General features: G+C 49.7%; 1 protein-coding gene across 1 annotated transcript in view; it reads right to left on the bottom strand.

Moving 5' to 3' along the window:
* Positions 1-12063, bottom strand: part of CAPN8 (calpain 8) — a 62736-nt gene extending 50673 nt beyond the window's left edge. Inside the window, exons 1-2 of the mRNA XM_008543101.2 lie at positions 11783-12063; positions 2816-2885 (exon numbers count right to left, since the gene is read on the bottom strand). Coding sequence (XP_008541323.2) covers positions 2816-2885; positions 11783-12019 — 307 coding nt within the window. The 5' untranslated portion in view covers positions 12020-12063. The remainder of the gene's footprint in view (positions 1-2815; positions 2886-11782) is intronic.
* Between the last annotated feature and the right edge of the window lie 5219 nt (positions 12064-17282).

The following is a 17282-nucleotide window of genomic DNA, read 5'->3' as shown; positions in this document are numbered from 1 at the left end:
AGCAGAGATGACCTGGGATGGGGAGAGCACAGGCTGGCCAGACCTGAGTCCCCTGCACCCGGCTTATATGTTGCAGTATGCTTTCCCTATTCGGTCTGCCCAGCGCCACTGCCTCCTTCTCTTGGAGAGTTCCCCCTGTGGTGAAGGGCGAGGTTCCCAGTCCCAAGAGAGACCCATGACCCAGGCAGAGCCAATCAGATAGGACCTCACCCTCTGACTGAAATAACTGAATCCAAAAATGGGCAAAGACACCAACCATCAATCAGAGTCCTTTTCTGAGATTTGTGGAAGCGGAGCTGCTTCAGGACTCTACCATGTTGAGGTCTGGAACCACCAATGGTCATATTTCCTGCCATATGGAGCCTGCCTGCCATGGAAGAGAGTGAAGCCAGCCCACAGACCAGCAGAGATGAGAGACAGGCAGAGAGAGCTCCAAGAACATCTTAGATCCCTGGATCAGGCTTCCTGAGGCCAGCGATGCCCTCGCTTCCCATGGTCCAGTTGGATGAGCCAAGAAATTCCCCTTTTCCTTAAACTAGTTGGGTTGGACTTCTAAAACCAGTGACCAAGGAGCTCTGGCCGACGCACAGGCACGACTTCCCGTGTGGAGAGCACAAAGAGATGTGTCCTGCATGCATAGGACAGAGTCATCTCAGTGGCCACAGATGCCTCACGATGTTCTGGGACGTGCATGGGCCAACATGCCAAGGAGAGACAGACTGTGCTGGAGCAAGCAGCGGAGGGACCAGCGAGGTCTCCACACACAGGACAGACAGGAGGCTGACTTTTCAGATGGGAACTGCACGCCTTTCAGTTGTTTCAATTTTTGAACAGTGTATATTCAAACTAATAATAGTAACACAAAACTCTGTGCAAAAGATAGCATTTTCATTATAGAGATCAACGGTTAAAAAATAATCATGAGTTTTTTAAAAACCTACAGTAGACCCCACTGCACTGTGTTGGCCTCTGAAAAACCAACAAAGCATTTAGCAAACATAACTCATGTCACGCCCTGATTCAACAAGGGCTGCATGACACCGCCTTGTTCCGTGGGCACACGCACTGTGTGTTGGGGCAGGAACTTCTCCTCTTAATCTCGCCACAGTCCACCCACTGTGCAGGGCCAGCCTGGGTGCCAATCTCACAGGGCACGAAGGCTGTTGGGATTCAGCCGCTGGCTTCCACCCTGGCGCCATGAGGCACCCACTTTTCTACTTGTTGGGGTTCCATCAGGTCAACAGACCCGCGGGCCCCTGTACCAAGAGCCCTTCAGCAAGCTGGACTCCACAGCTCCTTTCCACTCTGTTCATTAAAACCGCCACCGCCTCGGCTGGGCTGAGCCAGGGTGCCCACAGCTGGGCCACGCTCCCTTTGCTGTGAGCTGGATTCTGAGAGGCAGCTGGGTCATCGGCGGCACTCTCAGCACCGGCTCATCACGGCACACACTCCCCACGGTAACACTCAGGCCTCTTTTTAGAAACCCTCTTTTCTCCCTGCTGAAAACTATCCAGAAGATGTCTATCCGACTCAATCAATTAACAGGCTCTCATTACACACCTTTCCCAAAGTTCAAACATCCATAATGAGAAGCTGTTAAAAGCGGAGAGTTGACCTTGTGTTTCCCTGAGACACGTGCTAAATTAGGTTAAACATTTAGCTTGAAGGAAAAAGGCAAGCCACACTTACCCAGAAGGAGAAAAGGTCAGAAGGCCACCCTGCTGTGAGCCTGACACAAAGCCTTGGGATGCAGAGGCTGTGGTTTCCAGGGAATGGGCACCCGCCTGCGTGTGGCACCCCTAACATTCTCGCTGCTTTATACTCACGCTCCATGAGCGCTGGCTAAGGGGACTTGCGCTCTCCTCGTTAAAGGAAAGAACACTGGCAGCATTAAAATAAAATGCCCTGTGATTTGCAAAATCATAACGGTGACCAGCAGGCTGAAACAACCTGGCACAAGGCGGGGAGAGGATGGGGAGCTCCTGAAAGATAAAGGCTTAGCAGGCCCGTATGGATGCCGAGATTTTGTTTGTTTTGCTGACTTCCACCAAGCGGGATTTGTTCCCTCCTTGCCTTCATTCCCAATTCTGTATTTTGCAGCTATCACTTGATGGCGGTTTGGAAGCCCAGCAGATTTAATTCAGGGCCATGTTGTCCCCTAAAATATCATGTTGTCCAACTCAGCGCAGAAACTGGGAGGCCCTGGGATCGGCAGGGTTTATGAGGTCAACAAGCTAACGTGCTATCAAGGAGAACCTCGGTTTCTGACACTTGAGGCCAGAACTCACAAAAGAAAAGAAATTATTTCCTAAGCTTCAGTGCACCTGATTTGGAGGGAATATGGAAGGCTGAGAAGCAAAAGTTCTTAATCCTAGGATTCCAGGCCTGTGAAAGAAAGCTGGGCTAGAAAGGTGAGATTCTTGTGTTCTTACTAACTGTAAAAGCATCTAGTATGACAGCCCATAATTGTATAGACGTGGCCATTCCATAGGGCAAATTATGTCCATTAAAGAGAACTATTATCAAAACATAGCACAGCACAGTTATCAACTACACGCCTACAATCCTGGCTCCGGACTCCAGCATTCAAAGGGGTTATCTGAGCATGGGGAAAATCTCTTGTTAGGGGGAGCCAGAGGGAGTTCCAGAATTCCAGACCCACCGTGAACAGTACCATATCAAAAACACAACACCATATGGAGAAATCACGGGCATCACTTAGTTGGTCAAGTCTAACAGCGTCATCTGATGTTACTCATTACACACACACCTCCGCCCTGTCTCAAAGCAAACAGGACTCTCCCCGGTTACTCACCGAGACCACCCTGACAAATGTCTGTGCGCGTGGCTCCACCAACGATGAACTGAGGGCTGGAACACAATTCCTGAAAGCAATTGGGGACAAAACACGAGTCACAAGATGATGCAGCGATGGTGGCCGCAGGGTAAAGGAACTTTAGAGTCATTGAATTCACACCTGGAAGAAACCCGGGAGATCATCTCCGGTGCATAGCTCATTTTATTGCTGGGGACCCTGAAGCCCAGAGAAGGGGGGAGTCCTGCCCACAGTCACACAGCCAGGGGGTGGCAGAGCAGGCGCTGGAGCCCACAGCCCCAAAGAGAGCAGTAATTTTAAGACTATACATACTGTGTGGGTGCGTGGGTGTGAGAAGGTGGGGGCGGGGGGTGTGGAGAAAGGCAAAGGCTGAGATAATAATGTGGTGGAATATGATCTCACCCATTCGGACAACACCCTTGTTTACAGACAGAAGATTAGAATAATGGTTAGCACTCTAAAAAATGCTACTTACTCTGTGGACACTCACTAAATACTCGAGTAAGTGATGACGCTCCCACGTGCTGGTGGAGACACCAAGGTGTCAGGAAGTGCCAAGTGCAGAGAGAGCTCATCTCTGGGATGCTCACATATCTGATCTGCGCTCCCTCCACTCCCCTGCCTCAAAGTGCCCTCTGCCCACAGGCCACCTCATGGTCCCAGAGCTCTACGGGGCACAGTGAGGCATTCCCAGATATTCCTTCTTTGCTTACCCAGCAAGGATTTATTGGGTGCCCATTCTAGACACAGTGCTCATTGCTCCACAGCAGGCAGAAGAAAGAGGGGAGCATGGTGAAATGAAGAAAGGAAAGTGTGTGGTTCTTGGCCTCAAAGTGCTTTCAGTCTATGTGGGAAACCAAGACGGACATTCATGAGAAAATCAGACAAAGATCTAGTGCGTGAGGATGGAATGTGGACCACATATGCAACAGGAGACAAATGAGAACTACCCAACAGGGATGACGTACGGGAGACTTAGAGGGGAGAGGGGAGCTGTGCATTAGAAAGGCAGTGTTTAGCAGCAGGCGATGGATTGGTTCCCGAAGGAGGGGTGGCTCTGCCCAGCCACCGGGCCAACAGTTAGCGGGAAGGGTGGGACCTCAAGGGACAAAAACAGAGGTGAGCCCACATTTCACCAGAGGCATCCTGGGTGGTACTATACCAAGGACTGTCTGACCATAAAGAGCGAGAAGCATTTCCACCTTGCTCTGTAGAGAGGAAGAAACGGTGGCTCAAAGAACGCAAGCAGGCACGAGGACGGGCTGAAGGCAGATATGGGGCTGTGACCTGGGATTCTGCGGTTGTGCTGTGTGACTGGAGCCTTCCAAGCGGCAGCCCTACAACCCTAAATAAAGCTGCAGCTCCCGCCTAAACGGGAGGGAACGACGCCTTCGGGCTGGCATTTTTTTTTCTTCCAAGTATTAAAAAAATTCGTTAACTTGTTTCTTATTGGAAAAGTAATACATGCACAAGAGTAAAAAATTATCTAACAGTAAATAATGCCGTAAAACAAAAAATTGCTTCCACTTCAGATTCCTCACTGTTAACATTTCTCTTTTTTTTATAAAGAGCTTGGTACTCTAATCTCTTCCTAGTGAGTCTTTTTTTTTTTTTTCAAGCTTTTTTTGGCAAGGAAGAGTGGCCCTGAACTAACATCTGTTGCCAGTCTTCCTCTATTTTTTTTCTTCCCCAAAGCCCCAGTACATAGTTGTATATCCTAGTGGTAAGTCATTCTAGTTCCTCGATGTGGGACGCCGCCTCAACACGGCCTGATGAGGGGTGCCATGTCCGCACCCAGGATCCAAACTGGCAAACCCTGGGCCGCCGAAGTGGAGCACATGAGCTTAACCACTCAGCCACAGGGCTGGCCACTATTAACATTTATGTGTCCTTCCAGAAACTGTCTTTGGATATGAAAGCACGTTTACATACATGTCCATTTTTTATCACATTTCTCTTGCGCATCTTTTCTCAGCACCTGCAGAGCTTTATAATTTCATGATAAGTACCACGAGTTATTTAGCCAGTCCTCCAGGGATGGCTCTTTAGTTCTATTTGTCCATTTGTTTCAGTCTTTTGCAATCTCTAGTGGCAAAGAGAGAAGCATCATTAGCCAAACTAGGTGTTCTAAAAGTGGGCAGCTGGGGCCGGCCCTGTGGCCTAGTGGTTAAGTTCGATGCGCTCCACTTCGGTGTCCCGAGTTCAGTTCCCAGTTGCAGACCTACGACACCTGGCGGTGGCCATGCTGTGAAAGCATCCCACATATAAAACAGAGGAAGATTGGCACAGACGTTAGCTCAGGGCGAATCTTCGTCAACAACAACAAAAAAAATGGTGGGCAGCTGCAAATTCTAATCCCAGGCGCTCCCAGTCTCCAACCTGTCATCTCTTGGTGAACAAAAGGTGGAGAGATATGAAAAATTAATAAATAAAAAGGGATGGATAAAAAATACATTAACTTAAATTTTGTTTTAAAAAAGGAAGAGGTAGCAGGTCCAACCTGGTGGCATAGTTGTTGAGTTCACAAGCTCCACTTCAGGAGCCCTGGGTTCATGGGTTAGGATCCTGGGTGTGGACCTACACATCACTCATCAAGCCATATTGTAGGGACGTCCCACATACAAAATAGAGGAAGATTGCCAGAGATGTTAGTTCAGCGACATCTTCCTCAGCAAAAAGAGGAGGATTGGCAACAGATGTTAGCTCAGGGCCAATCTTCCTCACCAAAAAAAGGAATAGGTTGCATCATTGAGAAGGAAGGGAAGAGGGCACACCCTACAGAAGTTTGGCGGAATCTCTCTCCTCAAAAACCCTCTTGAATGGTCCCCTGATGCCCATCACCCATTCACCCATCGGTCTCCTGAAGTCTGGCTTCTACATCCACAGCTCCATGAAATTCCTGCCACCTGAGTCCCCAGTATCAGAGACGGAGCACTGCTCTATGCCAGTCTGACTGCTCCCTAACATTCGCGACTACTGCCTAGTCCCTCCTTCTGAAAACTCTCCTCTCTTGGCATCTGTATCTTTACTTGTTCTCGACTTTCTCCTCACCTCTCTAAATACTCTTTCTCAGTCTCCTTCAAGGGTCCCTCTGCCATCCCTAAGAACCAGGGAACCCCTGGGCCCAGGCCTTAACCCCCTGCAATGATGCCATTCCATACAGCAGGAACATGCCCCAAGCATTCTCTCTTGGTGACATCATGCAAACCCGTGGCTTCAGCTCCTAACTACAGAGTATGACGATGCTTCCAAAATCACCCCCCTGAGCTGTGGATTCAATTACCTGTGTCACACTGTTCACAGGATATAAGCTCATTAGACTCGTGTCTGACAGGTCTACCAAGTGCTGCTAAAACGTTGAGATTGGTCTGGAGGACAGAGTGGCTCGCAAAGGATGGAGACAATTTCAAGTGTTATAACCAGAATGGTGCTAAGTAGTCTATAGATAGATGGAATGTTCATTTTGGTACATGTTCTTTATTAGCATAATTCAAAAGGCAACCCCCCTCCAAAGAAAAAACCACCAAGCAATGCCAAGACTGAAATGTCGTATGACTCTTTCAGGGGCCACAAAGAGACCTCAGCTTTGCAAGGAGATTGCACCTCAGCATTATGCCTGAAGAAATTCCCGAAGTCTTCTCTCCCTTGCCAGCTCTCCACTGGAACATAGACCAGTGATACAAAGGACTTTGGCAGCCAAAGAGGTTTCATAGAGGCAGACCTCTTCGAAGAGGCAGGCTCCCACCTCCCACACTCGGGACACTATGTTTTTCTTCCTTAATAACAACCACATCTTTTTAATAATGATGTTTACTGTTACTCAGGTAAGGATCTCAAAACAGTCCATACACACAAATTACTCGACTCATTTCAGCCTCCAATGAATGGACGCAAGAGAAACACGGGCATCAGTTAAGAATCCAAGGTAGGAAGCGGCTTCAGTCGCACATTCAGTGACAACGGCCACGTGGAAACATTGCTCCCAGGGCATCAGCCCACATCTAACAGCCTGTGTTTGGCATTGCAGGAGCTCTGACTGCACTGTTTCAGGAAACCCAGTGACACCGCCATCTTCATCGTCATCACCGTCGTTGATGCCCACATTACTTAGGCCAGCACTCCCGTCCCTCTAGGATCTGGCCCCATTTGACATTTGCAGCCTCATCTCTGTTCCCCACAATGTTCTCTCTCCCTTAATGACAATGGGCCACTGCCTTCCTCTGCATACGCTTGCTCTGAGTACACTCCCGCAAGCTTCCACAGTCTTTGCTCACACCTGTGCCCTCGTGGCCTCTATCATGGCCCTCTTCTTTCACCAAGTGCAGCTCGAACGTCTGCAGTAATGAACCTACTCCAACTCCACGGTCAAATTGAACTCCATCTTCCCCTGAACTCCCATACATTTTGTTCATATTTATATTTCACTCTCCGGACATTCTGTCTTGTGATAACAGCTCACTACAGTATTGAGCATTTATTATGTGTCAGGCACTGCACTCGACCCATTCTCTCATTCAAGCTTCCCAACAACCCAATGAGGTAGGTAACATTATTATTCCCATTTTATAGATGAGGAAACTGAGGCCTGGGGAGATACTTACCCATGGCCACACAGGGGGTAAATGCCAGAGAGGGAACCAGAATCCTGACCCACCTGACGCCTAGGCCCAAGCTCTTAGCCACTTGGCTGCCTGTCATTTGTCCACCTGTCTCTCTTGACTACCTAATGCTCCGTGGAGACTCCGCACTAGCACCTGCATGTGACCTGCACTCAGTAAGTCAAGGCTGAATTGGAAAGTCCAAAGTCATGAATCCAAGAGGCAGCAGCTGGAAAACGAGTGGAAGCCCCAAACTGGGGCCTCTCCCCCTCATCCTGATCCTACTCCCAACAACTCAACCCTCAACGTTTCTCTTAACCTGGGTTGGCTGCTCCATGAGTCCTTACTATGCACTTGACATTGCCTCACTTCCCTCTCTATGTTTCTCCTTATGATTAATAAACTGCTTAATTGCCAAAAATTGGGCAGAGACAAATATCACTGACTGGCTGGCACTAGGGCCCACGCACAGTGGCCATCCTTTAAACCACAGAGGCCTGGGCTGGGCATGGACCCAGGATGGTGGGGAAGCCGGGAAGTGAGAATGCAGAGAAGCAGCAGCTAAGAGCCTCTGCTGACCTCACATGGCCAGCTATCTTGTTTGTGATAAGATTGTTGCTCTTCCACAATGCTAGTGGAAAAAAATTCCTTAGCATCTGAATAGCCAAAAGTTTATCCTGAGAACCCCAGCTTGACCTTGAGATCTTCAATCTGGGCAAATTTGTCTTCCAAACCTTGGGACAGGGCCCAAGCAAAATTTTCACTTGGCAGCTTAAAAACAGGCAGAAATGGGGGCCAGCCCCATGGCCTAGTGGTTAAGTTTGGCACACTCCACTTTGGCAGCCCGGGTTCAGTTCCTGGGTGTGGACCTACACCACTCATGAGCCATGCTGTGGCAGCAACCCACATACAAACTAGAGGAAGATTGGCACAGATGTTAGCCCAGGGCAAATCTTCCTCAGTAGAAAAAGGAAAAAAAGCAGGCAGAAACACTCAGCAGGGGCAGGATGTCAAATTTTATGATTTCAGAAAACAGCTAAGTACCAAGATTTATTTAGTATTGAGAGGGCAAAAACATGTATATGTACATAGTTAGCCCATCCCATCTCCTTTCTCCACAAAGGCAGGTAAAAACTAACATCTTTGTGGGAACCAGGATCATAAGAGGCACATTTGGGCAGTTGGCGTACAGCCCCTAAGACTAAGGAAGTAAGGAGTTACCCTCAAAAGGAGTAAGTGAAACAAGAAAGCAAAGAGTCCAATTTAAAAAAGGGCAAAGGACTTGAATAGGCATTTCTCCAAAGAAGATGCACAGATGGCCAAGAAATACATGAAAAGATGCTCAACATCACCAGTCATTAGGGAAACGCAAGTCAAAACCACAACGAGATACCACCTCACACCCATTAGGATGGCCACTATGAAAAAACAGAAAATAACAAATGTTGGCAAGGATGTGGAGAAATTGGAAGGCTTGGGCACTGTTGGTGGGAATGTAAAACGGTACAGTGGTTATGGAAAACAGTATGTTGGTTCCTCACAAAATCGAAAGTAGGGGCCCGCCCCGTGGTGGAGTGGTTAAGTTTGCACACTCCGCTTTGGCGGCCCAGGGTTTCACCAGTTCAGATCTTGGGTGTGGACATGGCATGGCTCATCAAGCCATGCTGAGACAGCATCCCACATAGCACAACCAGAAGGACCCACAACAAAAATATGCAACTATGTACTGGGGGGCTTTGGGGAGAAAAAGGAAAAATAAAATCTTTAAAATAAATAAATAAATAAATCAAAAATAGAATTACCATATGATCTAGCAATTCCACTTCTGGGTACATACACAAAAGAATTGAGAGTGGGGTCTCAAAGAGATATTTGTCCACCTGTATTCACAGAAGCATGATTCACAATAGCCAAAAGTAGAAGCAACTCAAGTGTCCACTGATGGATGAATGGATTTTAAAAAATAAGCAATGGAATATTATTCAGCCTTAAAAAGGAAGGAAATACTGTTACATGTTACAACATGGATGAATCTTGAGGACATCATGCTAAGTGGAATAAGCCAGTCACAAAAGGACAAACACGGTATGATTCTACTCATAGGAGTTTCCGCCTAGAGTGGTCAAACTCATAGACACAGAAAGTAGAGTGGTGGCTGCCAGGGGTTGGAGGAAGGAAGAATGGGGAGTTAGTGTTGAAGGAGTACGGAGGTTCAGTTCAGGAAGATGAAAAACGTTTTGGCGATGGTTGGTGGCAAGAGTTGCACAGCAATGTAAATGCTCTTAGCATCACCGAACCGTGCACTTGAAAATGGTTAACGGTAAATTTTATGTTCAGTGTATTCTACCACAATTAGAAAGGAAGGAAGAGAGAAAGGAGGGGAGAGGGAGGGAGGGAAGAAAGCAATGCGTGAACTCAGCGATGCGCCTCATTTCTGGACACCCCAACCATCCTGCAGACCATGAGCGGCTCTTGGGAGAAAGCAGTGCAGCGCTTAGCAACAGGCTGACTTTCCCAGGTTCCAAGGCACGTCCCTGACAGAAACAGAATCAGGGTCATCACCACCTCAGGAGTCTGTTTAATAATCTGTAAGATCTTAGAGGATAAAACTGTGTCCTTTGACAAACCTCGCGACGTGTGAGCACGAGCCTGGCCAAAGGCAGCCGAGTGATAATTCCTAATTGATGATGGAGGATGGGGAGGGTGAATTTTGACAAGCATTATTTATTCATCTGAAAACCCCAAACTATGGGAATACCTCAATTCCACATTAATCAGCTTCTACTACCTTATCCTCTGGATTTTACTGCATCTCCTTTCAAATAAAGGAGAAAAAAAGAGGCAAAGGTTAACTGACACCTGACTTTGGTCACAAAGTGAAATCTTCCCCTTCCCCCTTTTCCATCCCCCACCCCCCCACACACCCAGCTCCCGCCCCCAAGCCGCTTGGGATCCTTTGGTTCCACCAGTGCATCCTCCTCCCTAAGTCTTCCCAAGGTTGGCTCCTAGCATCCCAGGTTCCCACGCCCACGGTCTACGCCTCTGTTGAGGACCTCCTTCACCCTGCTCAGGGTGTCAGTCCTTCACTCACGTGCCCATCTCCCCATACTCTCCACCAGAGCTGAGACCCCCGCTCCCGCCTCGGATTCTCCCCGACCACCCTCCCAGGCTGTACATAGCCAACGCCTGGCGCAAAACTGACGCCTGAGAAACCGTCTGTTGAAATGAAATGTGGCTATCCACTCTCGCAACTGGAATATAAAACCATGATTCCCAACCTTGATTTTGCCAACACCCCAGGGTGATCCATACGGCGTGAAGAGGAGGATGGGAAGATGGGCCACGGTGGGCAGGAGGGAGGCAGGGCACAGGAGTCCTTCTCCGAGGTGGAAACTGCTGTGCAAAATTGACAGGACGAGAACAGAAGGCTTGAGAGAGCTGGACCTAAAGGATGATTCTGACCATGTCCAAGGAATTATTCTCTCCTTGTCCTCCCTTTTCAACCACTGCCAAGAAATAGGTACTATGACTTGATTTCCCCATCATGGTCTAGAAGACAGAAGGCGTCCCGGCCAAGGTGTTGTCTTATGAGAGCTTTGCTGTGCCAGACATGGAACAGAGCACTTCATATGATTGTTTCAATTCTCACAACCACTCTGCGTGAAGGAGGCTATGTCGCTTGACGGGGTCACATCGTAGTAGGTCATGGTCTAAACTTGGGAGGACAGTTCTCCATTCCCCGCCCCGGAGCTTTGGGTGGCATCAGTGACAGCACTCAGGAGCCCCCGACTTCCACCTGCATTCACAGACCCACAACCCCCACCTCTCTACTCCCCAGCCCTGATAGAACAATGACATTGCGTGACCTTAACCCACTCTGCACCTTTCGAGAACAACGTCCCAATTCACCCCACGACTGCTTACATCTAGCCTTGGTTGTTCCACAGTGCGCTGGCCCAGGGGGCCTCTGCAATAACTACCACATATTCTGTGCCTATTACGTGCCAGGCACTCTGCTCTGAGCTTTACCACTAGTCCTCATACCAACTCTGAAAAGTAAGGTGCCAGTAAGACCATTTCACAGACGAGAAAACTGAGGTTCACAGAGGTTACCTGTCCAAGGTCACACAGGCAGAGCCAGGATTCAGATCTAACTTGTCTGGTTCTGAGGCCCATGCGTGCTCTTCCCTCTTTACTCACAGCCTCTGAAAAGGCAGTGGGGGGTTGTTCTAGAATATGGGATCCAGGAACTTAGGATCCACAGCCGTGACTCCTCCCTCGACCACTCTGACCAGAAGCGAGGGCTCTCAGTCCTGGGTGAACCTCCACAGCAAGCCCATCTCCTTACCGTGGGCCGCCTCCAGACAATGCCTTGAGTTTCGGGGGAGCCTGGGCCCAGGTCCTTGTAGCCCAAGGCTGATGGGCATGCTGGGAACTCTGGGTCCTTAAATAGGACGCCTGAGTCCAAGCACTGTTGCCTCAAGGTCTCAAAGTCCTGGTCCAAGTACTTCATGGCCTTCTGGTTGGAACCAAGCCCTTCAGCTGCCGCCCGCCGCCTGGATACTCCAGCCGCCAGGGCTGCCATGGCCGTGGGCTCTGTGGGGTAGACACGCGGGCAGAGCTGCTGAGTGCTCTGGGACCTGCCCCACTGGGAGGGAGCTATAAGGCAGCATGGAGGGAGGTGGAGCAGGTAAACATTTCACCAGAGGCCCCGCTCCCAAGGGAGGCAGTGAGTCATGGCCAGGAGCAAATATGTGCCCAAGGTACAATGACTCTGCCCCACCTTCCCCTTCCGCCTTTCAGCAGATAATTCAGATGCTGAGAACCTCCTGGGCCATTACCCTAAGAAATCCATTAGGATCACAGCCATCCCCACCTCTTTGCAAGACCTGCCTGCCTCTCACGGGCCCCACTGGCTGAGAACGAGCAGGCCTGTCTTATAGCTGGAGGCAAGTAATCGCCAAGGAGTTGGAGAAGTGGTTCCGAGCAGGACGAGGGCAGGGGTTAGAGCGGTCTCCTTTCCTTCCAGAAAAGTTTGGTTCCATATTTCCCAGGAGGACAAAAACATCGGAGAAGGGTAATTCACCGAGCAGATCAGAGTAAGTCGGACTGGAGGCTGTTTCAAGTGTGAAGGAAGGTTTCGGCCTCTGACTGCCGTCGTTTCTATCCCAGCTCCACCAGTCATTAGCTCTGTCACCTCGGGCAAGTTATCTAACCTCGCTTCCCCTTAATTTTCTCATCTGTAAAGTGGAAGCTAATAGTAGGACCTGCCTCATAGGGTTGTTTGGAAGAGTGATGAGACAGGACGTGTAATTTGCTTAGACTTGTGCCTAAGAAGCACTCGGTACACGTCAGCTCTCACATTCCTAGGAATCAGGACCAGAAAGAGAAGGTCTGGGGATCAGGAGTCATGGGTTCTAATCTCAGAAGGGAAATGGGCTCTGCCACCTTAGATTAATCACTTTTCTCGGGGCTCCGGAACCCAGGCCTGCTGTACCCGAAGGATGTGGACCACATAGTGATTTTTGAACTTTATGGCATGTGGCAGCTGAGAAAATGGTCCCCCAAAGATACTGAGTCCCGGAGCTGGCCCCGTGGCCAAGTGGTTAAGTTCATGCACTCTGCTTTGGCGGCCGGGGTTTTTGCCGGTTCAGATCCTGGGCATGGACCTAGCACTGCTCATCAAGCCACGCTGAGGCGGCATCCCACATAACAGAACTAGAAGGACCCATAACTAAAATATAACTATGTACTGGGGGGCTTTGGGGAGAAGAAGGAAAAAAAAATAATAAAAATCTTTTAAAAAGAAGAAAGATACTGAGCCCTAATCTCTGGCACCTGGACATAGTACCTTATTTGGAAAAAGGGTCTTTGCAGATTAAGTTAAATTAAGGATCTTGAAATGGGGAGACTATCGTGGCCTTAAATGCAATTACAAGCGTCCTCATAAGATGGAGGCAGGGGGAGACTTGACAGCAGCCCAAAAAAGAAAACAGTGTGTCAGAGGCAGAGATTGGAAGGACGCTGCCACAGGCCAAGGAATGCCGGCCGCCACCGGAAGCTGGAAGAGGCAGGAAGGAATTCTCCCCCAGAGCTGCGGAGGGCGTGTGCCCTTCCCCGTACCCTGCTGTCAGCCCAGTAAAACTGATTTTGGACTTCCGGCCTCCCAAACGTGAGACAACATATTCTCCGTGGCTTTAAGCCACCACGTATATGGAAATTTGTTACAGCAGCCACAGGAAACTAACACAGCATGTGTAAGAATCAGTCCCCGGAGCACTTGCTTAAAATGCTGATTTCCTGAGGCCCCAGTGTCACCCACGGAAGTCCCTACGACATTTCCCACGTCTAAGCCTTTGTTTTTAAGTTGTGCTTGCTTATAGGAACCAAGGCAGAACAATGCCAGATGCCAAACCACACAACCGGTCCAAATCAGAAAGGTCCAGGTTAGCGATGGGTGCCATGTGCAAAAGGAAAGATGTTCAAAAGGTGCCGTGTGCAAAAAGGGAAGATCTGTGCATGCCCCAAATGCACCCCCCCCCCAAGCAATGACGCAGAGATGCCCCCTCCCCACACCCCATAAGAACTCTGCCCACCTGCCCTTGGGGAGAAGGTGTTTGAGAGCACAGCACTGCCTCCTCCATCTGTCAATCAAAGAGCAAAGTTTCTGCTCTGCTCTTATGAGCTCGGTCTCATTCTATTGCCATGAGCGGCTCCAGGCAAAAGGACTCACTTGTGGGTCACAGGTCCCTTAGGGCTCTGTAACACTACCACTGTTCCTTCTTCCCCCAAAAGTTCGGATTCAGCGGTCCGAGGTAGGACCCAGGAGTCTGAAGTTTTTAAACTATTATCCCAGAGATGATGCTGATGCAGGTGTCCACGGACCACACCCTGAGAAGCTCTGGACCGGCTGACCTCTGAGGCCCCCCAGCTCTGACCTCCTAAGCCAGTGACAGTCTATGTGTAATGCAGTTAGCTAGGTGGGCAGGTCTGACAAGCAGAAAGAAGGGTCTGCTCCCCAGGCCTCCAGGATAAAATGTGGTTTTTCAGGTTTTGCCAGAAATTCAAGGCCAAAATGACCTTCAGAGGCTCAAGCTAGCATCAGAAGACTTGGCCTTGCCCTGGCCCCTCTGGGAGCCCCCCCTTCATTTCCTCCACACGACTGTCCCTTGATTCAACGTCTGTCCCAGCGATTAAGCTCATCCAGGGTTCACAACTGTGAACATTTCACCAGCCCCCAAAGTTGCCCCTGGTCTCACTTGGGGCCGCCCCATCCTCCTTTAAAACCAGAACCACGGCTCCGTTCAATCGACACAGAATCCTCTCAGGCCTATTAGATTCCTGGAGAACTCTAGTAAGTCTGTGTGGGAAAGGAAAGGAAATATTTATTTTTACTTTTGAATCTACCGCCTAATTCTTTGAAGTTTGGGATTGATGCTCATGAGTGATCTTACTCTACTTGGAGTGGCCATTTCAAACACAAATCTGACCATGTCATTTCTGAGCCTCAAGCCTCCAATGGCTGGCCATTCCCCTGGGTGGGGGGTGGGGGGAATGTCTGCACAGCCTGTAGGACCCTAAGCAGACCCACCTTTCCCCACCTCCCCACCTCCTGCCTCCTCCCCACATCTCCTCCCTCTCTGCTCACCTCCAGGAACGTCTGCTCTCTCCCACTCCAGAGCTTTGCACCCGCTGTGCCCTCTGCCAGAAATACTCTTCTCCCCACATCCACCCCCTGCTCATCCTTCAGACCCCAAGTGCCCCAGGGAAGGCTTTCTGGACCCCCCTAGACAAAGCCGTGCCCCTCTTATGTGCTCTCATAGCAACCTGCCCTGCCATGCCCAGCAATCATTTAATTAATGCCCCTCCACCCCACCAGGCTCTGATCGCCACAAGGACAATTGTCTGTGTTGGTTTTGCTCATCGCTGTATGGCTGGAGCCTAGAAAGCTCCTGGTGCATAGTAGGGACTGAATAAATGTTTGTTGAGTGAATAAACACTCACGGGTCTAAGCCACTCAGGGTTGGATATACACACACCAGGTATAATGGACCTGACACCTTCAGGAAAGGTCATGAGTGAATCGACAGGATCCCATGGAATTGTTTTCTCCAGCTCCATTCTTCCCTGTGCTTCCCCAAAACATTCCCTTTAGACTGAAATGAGCAAGCCCTTCCTCCTTCCAATCGCAGGTAGGCGCAGCTGGCGATTTTCCCTCTCCATAAGGGACTCCTTTGGGGTTAGCAATCTCCTTCCCACCCCACACGCCTAAATCGCCTCCCTCGTCACATCCAGATGCTGCACAAACAAACCCTTCCTCATGCAGGCAGACGGGGCTGAGCCTGCAGATAGAGCTACCCCTCACCGAGTCGTGAAGAGAAGAGCCAGCGCGGTCAGGAGCGGTCCCTCCTGAGCAGGCAGCGAACAGCCCTGCGCCCGCTGGCTCTGTCAGCCTGAATTGATGTCTCCCCAGCCTCACACCCGGACATCCACAAAAGCTAAGACTGGCTCCCTTGCAGGAAGCCCAGGATCCGTTACAGAGGCTGATGAAGCCGAGCAGAAGCACACCTGGCGGCACCCACATAACGAGACCTGTTCTCGGCAAACAGCGCGGGTACACGCTGCTGCGCCGGTGCGCCCACCAGCCACCAGCCGAGCCAGAGCGCTGAGCTTTATCCACAGACTGCTCCTCCTCGGCTGCAAGGACCAAGGCTGCACCGTCCCCTCCGCAAGGAAGAGAAATAGTCCAAAGGCCCAGGTGTGCTTTGCGGACCACTAAAGTTTGCAAAGCTTGTTGTCGCGCATAACTGCAACTTTGGAAAGGGCCGGGTGAAGGCTGGCGGCAGCATTCTCCCTCCTGGGCCTTCCCATTGCGGAATTCCAAGGCAAGCAGGGGATGAAGCCGACGTCAAGAGGATTGAAGGTTCTCAGACCTCGCTGATGGGGATGTAGCGTGGTGCAGCCGCTTTGGAAAATAGTCCGGCAGTGCCTCAAGATGCTAGACACCAAGATACATAGTAACTCCAATAATCATTCCACTCCGGGAAATTGAAAGAGAATTGAAAACCTAAGTCCACACAAAAACTTGTGCTCGAATGCTCATAACAGCAATATTCCCAGTAGCCAAAAAGTGGAAACAACCCAAATGGCCATGGCCGGATGAATGGAGAAACAATACATGGTATATCCATGAAACTGAATATTATCCAGCCATAAAAAGGAATGAAGTACTGACACACGCTACAACACGGATGCTCTTGGAAACACTATGCGAAGGGAAAGAAGGCAGTCACAAAAGGCTCCATATCATACAGCTCCAGTTATAGGAAATATCCCGGATGAGCAAATCCATAGAAACAGAAAGCAGACCATCCATTGCCAGGCATAGGGAAGAGAGGGGAACTGGGATTGACTACAAACAGGTACAAAGTTTCTTTTGGGGGTGATAAAAATTTTCCAGAATTAGATAGCAGTGATGGTTGCACAGCATAGTGAATGTATTAAAAATCACAGAGTACTTTAAAATGGTGAGCTTTCTCTTACGTGAATTGCATCGCAATTAAAAATTAAAGAAAATAGTATTAAAAAGAAGAAGCCCTGCCCTGTTGTGATCCCAGCGTTCATTATTGGCCTCTAAGGAAAAGATTGGCTCTCCATCTGCCCAGGACGGCAAGTATTCCGTCGTGCCAAACAGCACCAGAGCTGTGCGCCCAAACCCTATCTAACCAGCCTGAGAGAGCAGAAGGCTGGGTGGGCCAGGTGTGGGCGCATCCTCTCCAGGTCTGCAGGATCACCCCTCATATCTTGGGATCACACTCCATCCCAGGCCCCCATCCCTGGCAGGAAGG

Source organism: Equus przewalskii, chromosome 31 (genome assembly GCF_037783145.1).
Source record: "Equus przewalskii isolate Varuska chromosome 31, EquPr2, whole genome shotgun sequence".
NCBI classification, from domain to species: Eukaryota; Metazoa; Chordata; class Mammalia; order Perissodactyla; family Equidae; genus Equus; species Equus przewalskii.
The sequence above is the reverse complement of the archived record's forward strand: the minus strand, read 5'-3'. Positions and strand labels throughout refer to the sequence as shown.